Consider the following 14,595-nt stretch of genomic DNA (forward strand, 5'->3'; position numbering starts at 1 on the left):
TCAGTTTGATAGCTTCACTTTAAATATGGATTTCTGACGTTTGTGTGTCAGTCTTTCCAATGAACAGTGAGAAAGAAAAGAAAGTCTTGCATTTATATAGCACCTTTCATGACCTCAAGATGTCCCAAAGTGCTTTACAGCCAAGGGAAGTACTTTGTAAGTGTAGTCACTGTTGTAGTGTTGGAAACGCAGCAGCCATTTTTGTACACTGTGAACTCCCACAAAAAGCAATGTGATAATGACCAGGTAATCTAATTTACTGATGTTGATTAAGGGTTAAATACTGGCCAGGACACTGAGGATAATTTCCCTGCTCTTCTTCGAAATAGTGCCATAGGATCTTTTACGACACCTGAGAGAGCAGACGCGGCCTCGGTTTAGCTTGTCATCCGAAGGATGTTTTATAAGTCTATGGATGTATACTCCACAAAAAGGTCACAAAGAGAGAAGGACCAGAAAGGAAATCAAGGAAATAAGAACAGTATAAAAGCCGTGGGGGTGGGGGGTGGTCAGGGGTTATGTGTGTGCAAGAGGAGGATCAATACCTTGATGTTTTCTAATTTTTCATTGAACACTGGATGTTTGCTAAGTATTACTTTTTTGACTGCACGTGTTGAAATGCAAAATATTAAAGAAACTCTGTACAATGAAAGAAATGCAAAGCAATCCATGTACAACCAATGTTCTTGTTGGTACAACCGGAATTCATTTAGCAAAGGGACCAAATAAAAATACATAGCAGTGTATAAAAGTATATATTACTTTGCTTCAACTTGTATGAGTTTCCTATGAAAATTTGTTTTCTTAAAATTGAAATATTTTCAAAGAATCAATGTTTGAATCTGATGTTTTTAAAAACTGTCTCTTTTAAAAGTTACATTCTTTAATGGACATATTTGATAGAATTATATATGATAGAATGATAGCATTACAGCAAATAATTATAATAAATCTGCAAAACTATGTTTTAACCTTGACATTTAAAAATAAACAGAGAGTAGCTCTCCTGCTGTCCTACCTATGATCCCATTTTGAGTGCAGATGGGCTAGGAAGAACCTGAAACCAAACACTGTTTGTACCTGGCACCATGACAGACTCAATAGGCATGCCATCAATCCCCCTGGTGTGGAGTCTGGGTAGAGAAACACAAAACCTCCTGAAATTAGGAATTGATGCCATAGCTGTCCAAAAAAAGTATCCATATCTAAGCTAGAAAAAATTGTGGATGTTATCTATTTATATCGAATATAGTCTCTCTTCATAGAATATTGTGCATGGCACCTTACAGAGCTATAAATGACCACTGAGCAATCTTAGAGAATAACCATGAAAAGAATATAATGAAATTCTAGGTTCTGCAGAACTATTTTTACCCAGACAACAACGCTACCCATTCCCCCCTTCAATTTTTGTAGCTGAGTCACAGGTGGAGAAAGATACCTGAACTACTCAATTTTCCTAACTACATGACTGTCAATGTAATTGATTATTTTTCTTCTTGGGTTCTTTTATTATTTTATTGATCCATTTTGTGCATTTTTCCATCTCTGGAATTTGTCAAAGATGTACCTTGGACTGTTGTGACACATCCTTAATGATTTTATGATGATGTCTTGATCTCTCAATAGACAGTTAAAACAAAAATTAATTCAGAAATAAATGAAAAAGAAACGTTGAGAAGAATATGGATATATTAGCATTCCATTTTTAAAAATTTCACCCCTTGCATTTAAAAATATGGACCCAGATTTTGCAGTCAATGGCGAAGCAGCAGCGTTCGCCGCTGACCTCGAAGGAAGTTGCCCACAAAGATCTAACGATCTCTGTGGTGTGAATTTGACCTTTCCTGATGTTAATTTGAATCTGATACCATGTCAAGGGGATTTCCAGGCATTCAGCAACAGCGATATCATCCAGCAGGGCAAGTAGCCAATCGCATTGAAGAATTCTCAAAGACAGCGCACTAGGAAGTAAAATACACTGATTATCCTTCACTTTTTTTAAATCAATTTTACAGAGAACAAAATAAAAATTTGGAATATACATATTAGAAGCTGAATTATCATAAACTTAAAAAAATTAATATATTAAGATGGAATTTCTATCATATTGAAAAAAAATCAACATTACATAAGATATAAAATTAGTTTTCCAGGACCGTAGAGGTTGTTCAGCAGAAGTTACGACTTAGAACGCCTTTAAAAATCCAGTTACACCTCATGAACAAGGCGTAACTTTTTCAAGTGTTTTCAACATTGATATTACAGTGTACAAGGGGAAGGTTTCATCAGTTCAGTGATTTCCCTTCTGCGGGATCCTCAACAGCGCATCCTGTGGAGGAGCAGGGAATCACTGACAGAAACTTTGACATTCTGCATTTAACTGTACACATGCAGATGCCAAATCTTGCTGTTAGTTTCAAAGTTTTAATGACAGCAAACAGTGACAGTTTCACCGTCATTACAACCGCAAAATCCAGGCCATTTAACTTGGTGTCAGGCTTAGACCAAAGCTTCTCTGAAATTAAGTTGCACAAGAGCAGTGAGGGTGATTCCCTCTCTGATTTTCCATCCATCTCTGCTGGGAACTCTTTAGCCTCTGCCCAGCAGTTTTTTCCTACAGCCGCATGGCTGAAGTAGGAATTCAGCTTGTGAAAGAGTGGAGTCACAAACCCATGCCTAAACACTCTGGTTAGTATGGCCAGGCTTCCGCATACTGTATCACTGCACCATCAGTATTTTCATTGTCATACTTCGGTTTAAATTTATTGCAGTCGATCTATTCTGACCTACATTTTTGGATTGTTTTAGCTTGAGACTTTACGAAAATCCCTACATGGTGCAAGGTCAGACAGTTCAAGATTACATCGAGAAAGTGAACTGGTTGTAGCAAATGTTAATCAATGGGTAAAGGACCAAAAGTAAGTACAATTAAAAAATGAATTTTTAATTTCTGTTATTGTTTAGTGAAGACATACCTATTAAAGCATGTAATTGGTTAACATTATGGAATGTTTCAAATGTACATCAATTAACACTCAAGTTAACAGCAGTGGTGGGTAAGGTTTTAGAAACAATAATCAGGGGGAAAAAATCAACAGGCACTTGGAGAGGTTCGAGTTAATTAAGGATAGTCATCATGGATTTGTCAAAGGCAAATCATGCTTGACTAATCTAATTGAAGAGCCTGTCACTCCAGAATTGGCCTTTATAGCCACTCCAGGCGCTGCTTCACAAACCACTGACCACCTCCAGGCGCGTATCCATTGTCTCTCGAGATAAGGAGGCCCAAAAGAAAGAAATCTAATTGAATATTTTGATGAAATAACAGAGAAGGTTGATGGAGGGAATGTGGTGGATGTTGTCTATATGGATTTTAAGAAAGCATTTGATAAAGTACCACAATAAAAGCTGGTTAACAAAATTGAGGGTCAGTGTCCAATGGGATAAAAAAAAATTGGCTTAAGGACAGAAAACAGCGAGTCGTGGTAAATGGTTGTTTTTCAGACTGGAGGATGGTAGACAGTGGGGTGCTCCAAGGGTCAGTGCCCTGAACACTGCTTTTTTTGCGATATGTAAATGACTTGGATCTTGGAGTACAAAATAGAACTTCAAAATTTGCCAATAATACCAAACTTGGAGTAGTGGCAAACAGTGAGGATGATATGGACTGCCTGCAACAGGACATAGATAGGCTAGCAGAATGGGCAAACAAGTGGCAGATGAAATTTAATACAGACAAGTGTGAGGTGATGCATTTTGGCAGAAAGGATAAGGTGAGGCAATGTAGGCTTAATGGCGAGTTCTAAAGAATGTGCAGGAACAGAGGGACCTGAGCTGTGCATCGATCTTTGAAGATGGCAGGACATATTGAGAGAGTGGTTAGCAAAGCATATGGGATCTTGGGCTTTATAAATAGAGATATAGAGTACAAAATCAGGGAAGTTATGCTGAACCTTTATAAAGCTCTGGTTAGGCCCCAACTAGAGTATTGCATCCAATTCTGGTCACCACACTTTATGAAGGATGTGAGGGTCCTTGAGAGGGTGCAGAGGAGATTTACCAGAATGGTTCCAGGGATGAGAGATTTTAGTTACAAGGTTGGGTTGGAAAAGCTGGAGTTGTTCCCCTTGGAGCAAAGGAGATTGAGGGGAGATTTTATAGAGCTGTACAAGATTATGACAGGCTTAGATAAGGTAGACAAGGAAAAACTGTTACCATTAACTAATGGTACAAGGAGGGGTCACAGATTGAAGGATTTGGGCAAGAGATGCAGGAGGAATCTGAGGAAGAACGTTTTTACACAGCGAATGCTAATGACCTGGAACTCACTGCCTACGAGGGTGGTGGAAGCAGAGACAATCAGTGATTTCAAAATGAAATTGGATGGGCATGTGAATGAAATTTATTTGCAGGGCTATGGGGATTGAGCAGAGGGTGGGACTGACTGGATTGCTCCACGGAGAGCCAGCATGGACTCAATGAGCCAAATGGCCTCTTTCTGTGTCATAAACTCTATGACTATTTACCCTCCAGTACTTTGTCAAGTGGTAATTCTGAGTTTATATGCTATCAAGCTGGCAGTTCAGGAACCTTGTCAAACACAGGAGCATGAATATCTGAGCCTGGGACTACACAATGGATTATCACTGCAGGAATTAACGAACAGAACCAATTATTTTTTTCTATGTTGATTTAATGCAGGTCTGATTCTTCAATTATCAAAATACATATTACAATTCCTCTCCCACCAAGTCCCATCCCACATCTAGGAAAAGACTGTAAAAGAATAATTATTTTTCAGTAAAACACTTCAGCTCTGTTAGCTGATTTAAAAAAAATAAAATAAATTAAAATATGTGATTAATCTTGCATAAAAAACAAGCTTGCTGTTATGGGATATAAAGCTAAATAGCAAACTTTGTTCACCACAATATTATTAGTGATGTTGAAGAGAAAATGACAGCTACAATAGAAGATATGATCCAGGATGACTAACTTCACTGAAAAGGATTATTCTATATTTTATATAGGGAAAACCATCTGGGAATGCATAGTTTCTGATAACAAATAAACTTCACAAACTATTCAAGCAATGGTTCCATCATTCATAACATAATCTCTACCTCTTGAGTGTGTTGCATCTTTATTCTTTATATATTAAATGCATTTATATCAAACCAGAACAGGATGTTTAAAATCGACAAACGAAAATCTTGCTTTTAAGGTAATTCCAAACAAGCTATTATGAAAAAAATTGCCAGAATTGAGTGCCGTTACTGAACAGTGGTGTTTTGTTGCACCCTGTGATTGGTCCATGGGAACATTATGATTGTTGCTAAGTAACCACACGGACAAATGTTACTGAGTAATGTGATTGACATCATCTAATGGCATCACAGATGTAAGCAGCATCACAAAGCTCAACCCATTGGTGGAGCGATATCATTAGCCTTAGGTTAAATCAATTAATGCAAAAGTAATCTAATAAAGGGACTGTTGCATGTCACAGGCACATCATGTAATGCTTAGCAACAAAATTGCATCATTCATGTGACTATGATATGAATCTGATTATTGTGCTGTCTGTCACACCATTTCTGATCATGAGGAAGATTGTGAATCAATTGAAATACTGGCACAACTAAATTGGGCCCAGCATTGCCCTGAGTTTGTGTAATTTATTCATAGTATTTGGTGTCTGCTTTGGTCCCCGTGCCGGAGCTCACAAATAAACTTCACAAACCATTCATCCTATGTTCTCATCAATCATTACATGATCTGCGCCCCTTGAGTGTGTTGTATCTTTGTTCTGTAAATGTTAAATGTAGTTTATATCAAACCAGAATTAGATGTTTAAAATTGTTCACCAAAACTTAATAGCAGTAAGCACTCACTGATCTGAGTTTATTCAATAGAATAAATCTGGCATAAGTAATAAAGTCTAGAATCAGATCAGGTAAAGTAATATTTTTAGATATGTGTTGATATTTACCAAACACACAAAACCATAGTAAATACAACTCCAACCAAAATTTTTGACCATGCTGAATGCCATGGAAGATCCACTAGTGTGTATTACAAAAACACCAGCAAGTTTGATCTGCTTTTTTTGCTTTTTTTTAATTATTCAACTGTAGATTTCTCTGTAGCAATATAAGCATAAAGAAAAACTACTTGAATTCTGATATCAAAGTTGAAAATGCTGGGAAAATATAAAATATAAATGTAAGTCATCATCCAAAAAAGAACATTACAACAACTATAACATAACTTATATTTATATAGCGCCTTTAACATAATAAAAAGTCCCCAGTCACTTCACAGGAGCATTGTAAAATGAAATATGACACCGAACCATATAAGGAGATATTAGGTCTGATGACCAAATACTTGGTCAAAGAGGGAGGTTTTGAGGAGTGTCTTAAAGGAGGAAACTGAGGTAGAAAGGCAGAGAGGTGTAGGGAGGGTATTCCACAGCTTGGGACCTAGGCAACAGAAGGTGCGGCCACCAGTAGTGGAACGATTGAAATCAGGGATTATCAAGAGGCCAGAATTAGAGGAGCGCAGATGTCTTGGACAGTTGAAGGGCTAGAGGAAATTACAGAGATAGAGAGGGACAAGGCCATGGAGGGATTTGTAAATAAGGATGAGAATTTTAAAATCAAAGCGTTGCTTGATCAGAAACCAGTTGAGGTTAGTGAGCACAGGAGTGATAGGTGAATGGGACTTGGTGCTAGTTAAGATGGGCAGCAGAATTTTGGATGACCTCAAGTTTACGAAGGGTAGAATATGGGAGACTAGCCAGGAGTGTATTGGAATAGTCAAGTCCAGAGGTAACAAAGGCATGAATGAGGGTTTCAGCATCAGATGAGTTGAGATGGGCGAAGTCGGGCGATTCTGATACTTTCACTCTACATCACCCAGGGTGCTTTCCTGACCATGTGGTTCTTTATTATGTTTTTTGTGCCTGTCCCATATTGGCTACAAGTAATTAAACATTGTGGGTTTTTTTAAACAGGCAAGCCAATGAAAAACTTGGAAATAAGATCAAAGAGCAAACAAAGCAAATCCTTCAACTGTCAACTGAAAAAGAGTAAGTGTTGACAATGGGAACTGACCAGTATAAAGGTCAGACTTCCCAGTATTGGTATTAGTGTTACTACTACTGTACCAGATCTGTGCTGGCTGATAACACTCCTTTGGAGAAAGGAGATACGGCACAGTCCTTCTCAGACACAGTTGTTCCTTGACCTACAAAGGCAGAAATGAGCAAATTATTTTTAGCAGCAGAGTAGACGCATCAAAACCAGACAGGTCAATCACTACTCTGCCTGTTCAGATGTGGGATGGTACAACTGAGCAAGTAAATATTTTTTTCCAGAAATCCCAGGTCAGTGATGATGAAGCTTAAATGAAGTTCAGAGGCTCAGTGTCTCTTTCTCACATCCTCCATGCTTCCCCAAACTAGTTATGCCCCTAACATGTCTTATGATTCATTTGACCTTTGCACATTTTGATTACTGCCTTCCCACTTCTACTTAACGACATGAAAGCTTATTGCATTGCAGTTATTTTAAAATAACAAGCACTTCAATAGGGAATGTTCCAGATTTTAGTCACTATTGCAGAGCTAGATTTGGATTTCCTGGGGCCCTGGGCACCACAATCATTCACCCTTTGGGAGCTACTGGCGCTGCAAAGCCTGCTGTACAAACTCAGCACTTTCACAGCATATCCTTAGCAATGCACTGAGAGGAAAATTTTAGTATAATGAGCTGATCTCATGTTCTGAGACAAGGTTAGCTCATTTGTGGGCAAGCACAGAGAGTGCCTTCAGATCAACTTTCTCTGCATTATTGGCCCCATGTTAAATGCAATGATAGGAAGTTGTTGTAAAAACCCATCTGGTTCACTAATGTCCTCCAGGGAAGGAAATCTGCCATCCTTAACCCTGTCTGGCCTACATGTGATTCCAGACCCATGGCAATGTAGTTGACTCTTAACTGCCCTATGAAATGGCCCAGTAAGCCACTCAGTTGTCAAACCGCTCAAAAGTTGAAAAAGAATTTTTAAAAATTGGACGGACCACCTGGCATCAACCTAGGCACCGGACACAACAAAGGTGCATCCTGCCCAGTCAACTAAAGAACAGGAAATTTGAGTTTATTTCCTTAGTATGAAGTATTATAATTACTTGTATTCTCCAGTTCCTTTACAATTTTTTTTTTGGTTTCACAATTTTGATACTATCCAACAGAATATCATCAGATACAGGCATAAATGTAATTACACATCATTATGTGCGTCTTTGGCTTTTAAATTCTGTCGTCATGAATGAGCCGTCCACTAGGGTTGAGGTGTCTGGTTCTTATTTTCATTTCACAATTAGCATCTATACATAGGGGATACTGTCCAGAAGAAACTTTCAGTATTAGAGAAAGCCCATCAAACAGTTAGACTTACATCTGTCTGAGTTGTAAAACTTCCTACCCAGCAACTAACGTTCTTATATGAACATACGAATTAGGAGCAGGAATAGGCCACTCAGCCCTTCGAGACTGCTCCGCCATTCAATAAGTTTATGGCTGAACTGATTACTCCACATTTCCACCGATCCCCGATAACCTTCCACCCCCTTGCTTATCAAGAATCTATCTACCTCTGTCTTAAAAATATTCAAAGATTCTGCTTCCACTGCCTTTTGAGAAAGAGAATTCCAAAGACTCACGACCCTCTGAGAGAAAAAATTTCTTCTCATCTCTGTCTTAAATGGGTGACCCCTTATTTTTAAACAGTGAGCCCTCGTTCTAGATTCTTGCACAAGGGGAAACATCCTTTCCACATCCACCCTGTCATGACTCCTCAGGATCTTATACATTTCAATCAAGTCGCTTCTTACTCTTCTAAATTCCAGCGGATACAGGCCTAGCCTGTCCAATCTTTCCTCGTAAGACAGCCTGCCCATTCCAGGTATTAGTCGAGGAAACCTTCTCTGTACTGTCTCCAACACATTTGCATCCTTCATTAAATAAGAAGACCAGTACTGTACATAGTAATCCAGATGTGGTCTCACCAATGCCCTGTATAGCTGAAGCATAACCTCCCTATTTTTGTATTCAATTCCCCTCACGATAAACAATAACATTCTATTAGCTTTCCTAATTACGTACTGTATCTGCATACTAACCTTTTGCAATTCGTGCACTAGGACACCCAGATCCCTCCGCATCTCAGAGCTCTGCAGTCTCTCACCATTTATATAATATGCTTCTTTTTTATTCCTGCCAAAGTGGACATTTTCACACTTTCCCAGATTATACTCCATTTGCCCACTCACTTAATCTCTCTGTATCCCTTTGTAGCCCCCTTACGTCCTCTTCACAAGTTACTTTCCGACTTATTTTTGTGTCATCAGCAAATGTGATGGCCATACCTTCGGTCCCTTCATCCACGTCATTTATATAAATTGTAAAAGGTTGAGGTCCCAGCACAGATCCCTTTGGCACACCACTCATTACATCTTGCCAACCAGAAAATTACCCATTTATGCCTACTCTCTGTTTCCTGTTTTCTAGCCAATCTTCTATTCATGTTAAAATATTACCCACAACACCATGAGATTTTATTTTCTGCAATAACCTTTGATGTGGCACCTTATCAAATGCCTTCTGGAAATCTAAATACAATACATCCACCAGTTTCCCTTTATCCATAGCACATGTAACGCCCTCAACAAACTCCAATAAATTGGTTAAACATGACTTCCCTTTCACAAAACCATGTTGACTCTGCCTGATTACCTTGAATTTTTCTAAATGTCCTGCTATAACGTCTTGAATAAAAACTTCTAACATTTTCCCTAAGTCAGATGTTAAGCTAACTGGCCTGTAGTTTCCTGCTTTCTGTCTCCTTCCCTTTTTGAATGAAGGAATTACATTTGCTATTTTCCAATCTAATGGAACCTTCCCTGAATCTAGGGAATTTTGGAAAATTAAAATGAACGCATCGACTATCTCGCTAGGCACTTCTTTTAACACCCAGGATGAAGTCCATCAGGACCCGGGGACTTATCAGCCCGCAGCTCCAACAATATGTTCCGTACCACTTCCCTGGTGATTGTAATTTTCTTGAGTTCCTCCCTCCCTTCTATTTCCTGACTTAGAACTAATACTGGGATGTTACTTGTATCCTCAGTAGTGAAGACCGAGGCAAAATATCTGTCCAATTCATTTGCCCTTTAACAACGATTAAAGGATGGGCATTTCAAAATCGCATCTTTGTACTTTATTTCTTAACTGTCCATTTTTTTGGAGGAGAGGATTAACCTACTGCTAAATAACATGGTTCCATGTCCTTATACATGTTGCTGATTTCTATGTGTCAGTGCTTTCATAGGCACCAGTGCTTTCCTATTTTTCAGGCCAGTAGGAACTGCTTAGATTTTATAATTCAAGCTGATAAACGATAATTGTTTCTCTGAGTACAACTAGGTTATGGCAGTGAAGTGATTCTCATTTTTAGGATATATTCCCATTTAGAGAGAAACTTCCCATCATACTGAATCCCCAAGTGTGAACCAAGCATATCACAAAAAACTTAATACTTTAGAAAGCCTAGAGGGTAAGTAAAAAAGGAAATTAGAAAAGCAAAAACAGGACATGAAAAATAATTGGCTGGTAAAATCAAGGAAAACCCAAAGATGTTTTATCAATACATTAAGAACAAGAGGATAACTAAGGAAAAGGTAGGGCCTATCAGAGATATACTAAGGGAACTTATGCATGGATGTAGAAGGTGTGAGCATGGTTCTTAATGAGTTTTTTGTCTCTGTCTTCACAAAGGAGAGGGATGATGCAGACATTGTTGTAAAAGGGGAAGAGTGTGAAATATTAGATATGATAAGCATAATGAGCGAGGAAGTACTAAGGGTCTGACATCCTTGAAAGTGGATAAATCACCAGGGCTGGATTGACTGCATCCCAGGTTGTTAAAGGAAGCCAGGGAGGAAGTAGCGGATGCACTGAGGATCACCTTCAAACCCTCACTGGATACGGGCGAGTGCCAGAGGATTGGGGGGCTGCGAACGTTATACCATTGTTTAAAAAGGGTGCAAAGGATAGGTCAAATAATTATAGGCCAGTCAGTCTGACCTCGGTGGTGGGTAAATTATTAGAATCAATTCTGAGGGACAGGATAAACTGGCACTTAGAAAGGCACGGATTAATCAGGGATAGTCAGCATGGATTTGTTAAGGCAAGGTCATGTCTTACTAACTTGATTGAGTTTTTTGAGGAAGTAACAAGGAGGTTGATGAAGGTAGTGCAGTGGATGTGGTCTACATGGATTTTAACAAGGCATTTGACAAGATCCCGCGTGGCAGCCTGGTCAGTAAAATGAAAGCCCATGGGATACAGGGGAATGTGGCAGGTTGAATCCAAAACTGGCTCAGTGACAGGAAACAAAAGGTAGTAGTCGACAGAGGTTTTTGCGAATGGAAAGCTGTTTTCAGTGGCATTCCACAGGGCTCAGTGTTGGGTCCCTTGCTGTTAGTGGTATATATTAATAATTTGGACTTAAATGTGGGAGGCATGATTGGGAAGTTTGCTGATGACACAAAAATTGGCCATGTAGTTGATCGTGAAGAGGATAGCCCTAGACTCCAGAATGGTATCAGTGGTTTGGTTGAGAGGGTGGAAACATGGCAAATGGAATTCAATCCAGAGAAGTGTGAGGTAATGCATTTGAGGAGGGCAAACAAAGCGAGGGAATACACAATAAACGGGAGGATATTGTGAGGAGTTGAAGAAGTGAGAGACCTTGGAGTGCATGTCCACAGGTCCCTGAAGGTGGCAGGACAGGTAAATAGAGTGGTGAAGAAGACATATGGAATACTTTCCTTTATTGGCCGAGGTATAGAATACAAAAGCAGGGATGTAATGCTGGAACTATATAAAACGCTGTTTAGGCCACAGCTGGGATATTGCGTACACCACATTACAGGAAGGACATAATTGCTCTGGAGAGAGTACAGAGGAGATTTACAATACTGTTGCCAGAGCTTGAAAATTGCAGCTATGAGGAAAGTTTGAATTGGCTAGGGTTGTTTTCCTTAGAACAGAGGAGACTGAGGAAAAACTTTTTCACCCAGAGGGTGGTGGGTGTCTGGAATTCACTGCCAGGAACGGTGGTGGAGGCAGAAACCCTCAACTCTTTTAAAAGGTACATGGACATGCACCTGAAGTGCTGTAACTTGCAAGGTTATGGACCAGGTGCTGGAAGGTGGGATTAGATTGGGCGACTAGTTTTTTTGGCCAGCACAGACATGATGGGCTGAATGGCCTCTTTCTGTGCAGTAGTTGTTCTATGGTTCTATTTCCATTACTGCCCTTACATTTCAAGGATGTCTCATTGCATCAGTATCTATAATGTTCGGTTTATAGGGATATGAAAGGCTCACTTCAGGCTCTTTGGATCCATTTTATTCTGGGAGTGGAAGTAAGCCTGGCATGTTGTTCTCCACCTCATATGAGATGCATTTGACTTGAATATAAGAAAATGTTGGCTTGCACTAGGAAATACAATATTAGTGCTGTGGTATTTATACTGTTTTTATGCTAGGATAATAATGAGCACCATCTAAGTGGAAAAATCAACACATAGCTTCTTTAATCTATGACAGAGTATAGAATTAAGTTCTTTCTTACAAAATCAGTTTTTATAAAAATGTGGCATAAAGCCTGGGTTTGCAAAAGCATTTTCTTCAAACATCAAATTAATGACTACCAGATGGTTTGTTTGATTGAAATATATTTCATTGTTGGATATCGCATTTAAATTCTGTTATTCCTATATATTTGCTGCAGTAATGACCCTTTCTGTTATTGCTATTGTAATCTTTGTCACAATACAGCCATCTGCAGGAAATGAATGAACGACTACAGCAAGAGAACAAGAAATTAAAACTTGAAGTGGACGAAAAGAGGATAACAAATGAGAGGTTAAAGGTAAGCTGTGTAATTCCTTAAAGGCAGTACAGGAGAATGGAGAAGTTGTACAGTTTAAGTATCAGCTTGGTACAGGCAAAACTGTTCCAAAAAGATGTCATTGGAATGCAAGTGTGATGTGATTTCTGATATCAATATGTTTTTGAAAAGTTTCATAAATAATCATCAGTTGAAAACAACTTCTGCTTACCCAGGGTTCTTTTATTAAAATGGAGTCAGACAAAATCTGAACCTAGACTGGCTCCATAGGTAGTATGAGTGCAGCACCTGGAAATGTGACTATCCCATTTTTACCCAAATTATTGAACCTTGTTAATTCATGTCTCTTATACAGGCTTTGCACAGTCACCCAGTAGAGTGCCCCAATGTCATGCGTCAGCTCAGGAGCCAGCTTCAAGATGAGGAGTAAGTATTTATCCCTGAATATTTCACATTTCATTTTTTAAAACCTCAGCTATACACTGGAAACTGGCACGATTCACATGAGTACCAACATTCAACTGCAAATTGAAGCCCATTCTATTTAACAGTGATAAGTTTTAAAGTAATTTATGTATCATAAACAATTTACTGATGGCTCAGAGAGTTCACACATTAGAAGAACAGCCAGCACACTGTGTTGAGTTAACACCAGTACAATTGGCCTCAGCAACTCCAGGTTAGGCAAGGGAAATTTTCCTGATCACTATTAAGTGATCCTTACTGGAAGTGTATGTGTGGACATCAGATGGGGGCAAAGTGGAGCTTGACTGAGATGGTTAAGTAACCGGCTAACACTCTATCAAGGTTCATGCATTAGTAATGGGCACTTGGGCAGCTTACTAGAGAGCAACCAGCAGCTGTAGTTGTAGAACTGCACTACAGCAGGAAGTGAAGCTTTTCAGGACAAGATAAAAGTTGTCAGAGGTAAAGAAAATGGAAAATAATTCATTGGTATTATGAATTGGTGTAGCATAGCTAATTCAGCATTTGGATGCTAACTCTGCCCTTTCCAGGTAAGTGCAGTATCAGATGTGGAATAGATGTCACCTGGACAAATCTGGTTTAATTATTAAAATCAAGCCCTAGAATTTGAAAGTTTGAAGAATAATGTAGTAAACCAAAACTCTAATCTCCCCAGACATGCTAAAACTTGCAATGGCACCACATTTAATCAGATAATTAATAGCTTTTGTGTTTGCCGCCCATCCGTAAGGTATGAAAAAATGTTCATATGCAATCCTGATTGTCCCATTGACTAAATACAGATCACAAAACACCAAATGTAAAGAAAAAAGATCACTGAATCGCTATGTAAATATACACTCAGTACAAAGTTAGCAAAAGTTTACCAACTAATAAGCCACAACCACCACAAAAACAAGCTGCTGGAAAATAAATTTCAAATTCCTTTGAACAGTGTTACGATCAGATGAGGGGAGAGGGGGTCGAAGGGCTCCCCTCTTGTCCCTCTCCTTATTTGACCATAACAGGTTTATTTCTTTGTTTAAAGTGGATACACTTGCCAATTCAATGAGTGTTTAATTATTTACATGCTATGATCATAAAGAGAACCAATCGGACAAGTTTCTTGAACTTAACAAAGAAA

The 14,595-nt window shown here is 38.9% G+C and overlaps 1 protein-coding gene across 1 annotated transcript in view; it reads left to right on the forward strand.

Moving 5' to 3' along the window:
- The window catches only part of LOC137378580 (early endosome antigen 1), a 1,009,825-nt gene that overhangs the window by 919,799 nt on the left and 75,431 nt on the right, over positions 1-14,595 (forward strand). The window contains exons 37-40 of the mRNA XM_068048885.1: positions 2,812-2,921; positions 7,022-7,096; positions 12,914-13,007; positions 13,342-13,412. Coding sequence (XP_067904986.1) covers positions 2,812-2,921; positions 7,022-7,096; positions 12,914-13,007; positions 13,342-13,412 — 350 coding nt within the window. The remainder of the gene's footprint in view (positions 1-2,811; positions 2,922-7,021; positions 7,097-12,913; positions 13,008-13,341; positions 13,413-14,595) is intronic.

This window comes from Heterodontus francisci, chromosome 17 (assembly GCF_036365525.1).
Source record: "Heterodontus francisci isolate sHetFra1 chromosome 17, sHetFra1.hap1, whole genome shotgun sequence".
NCBI classification, from domain to species: Eukaryota; Metazoa; Chordata; class Chondrichthyes; order Heterodontiformes; family Heterodontidae; genus Heterodontus; species Heterodontus francisci.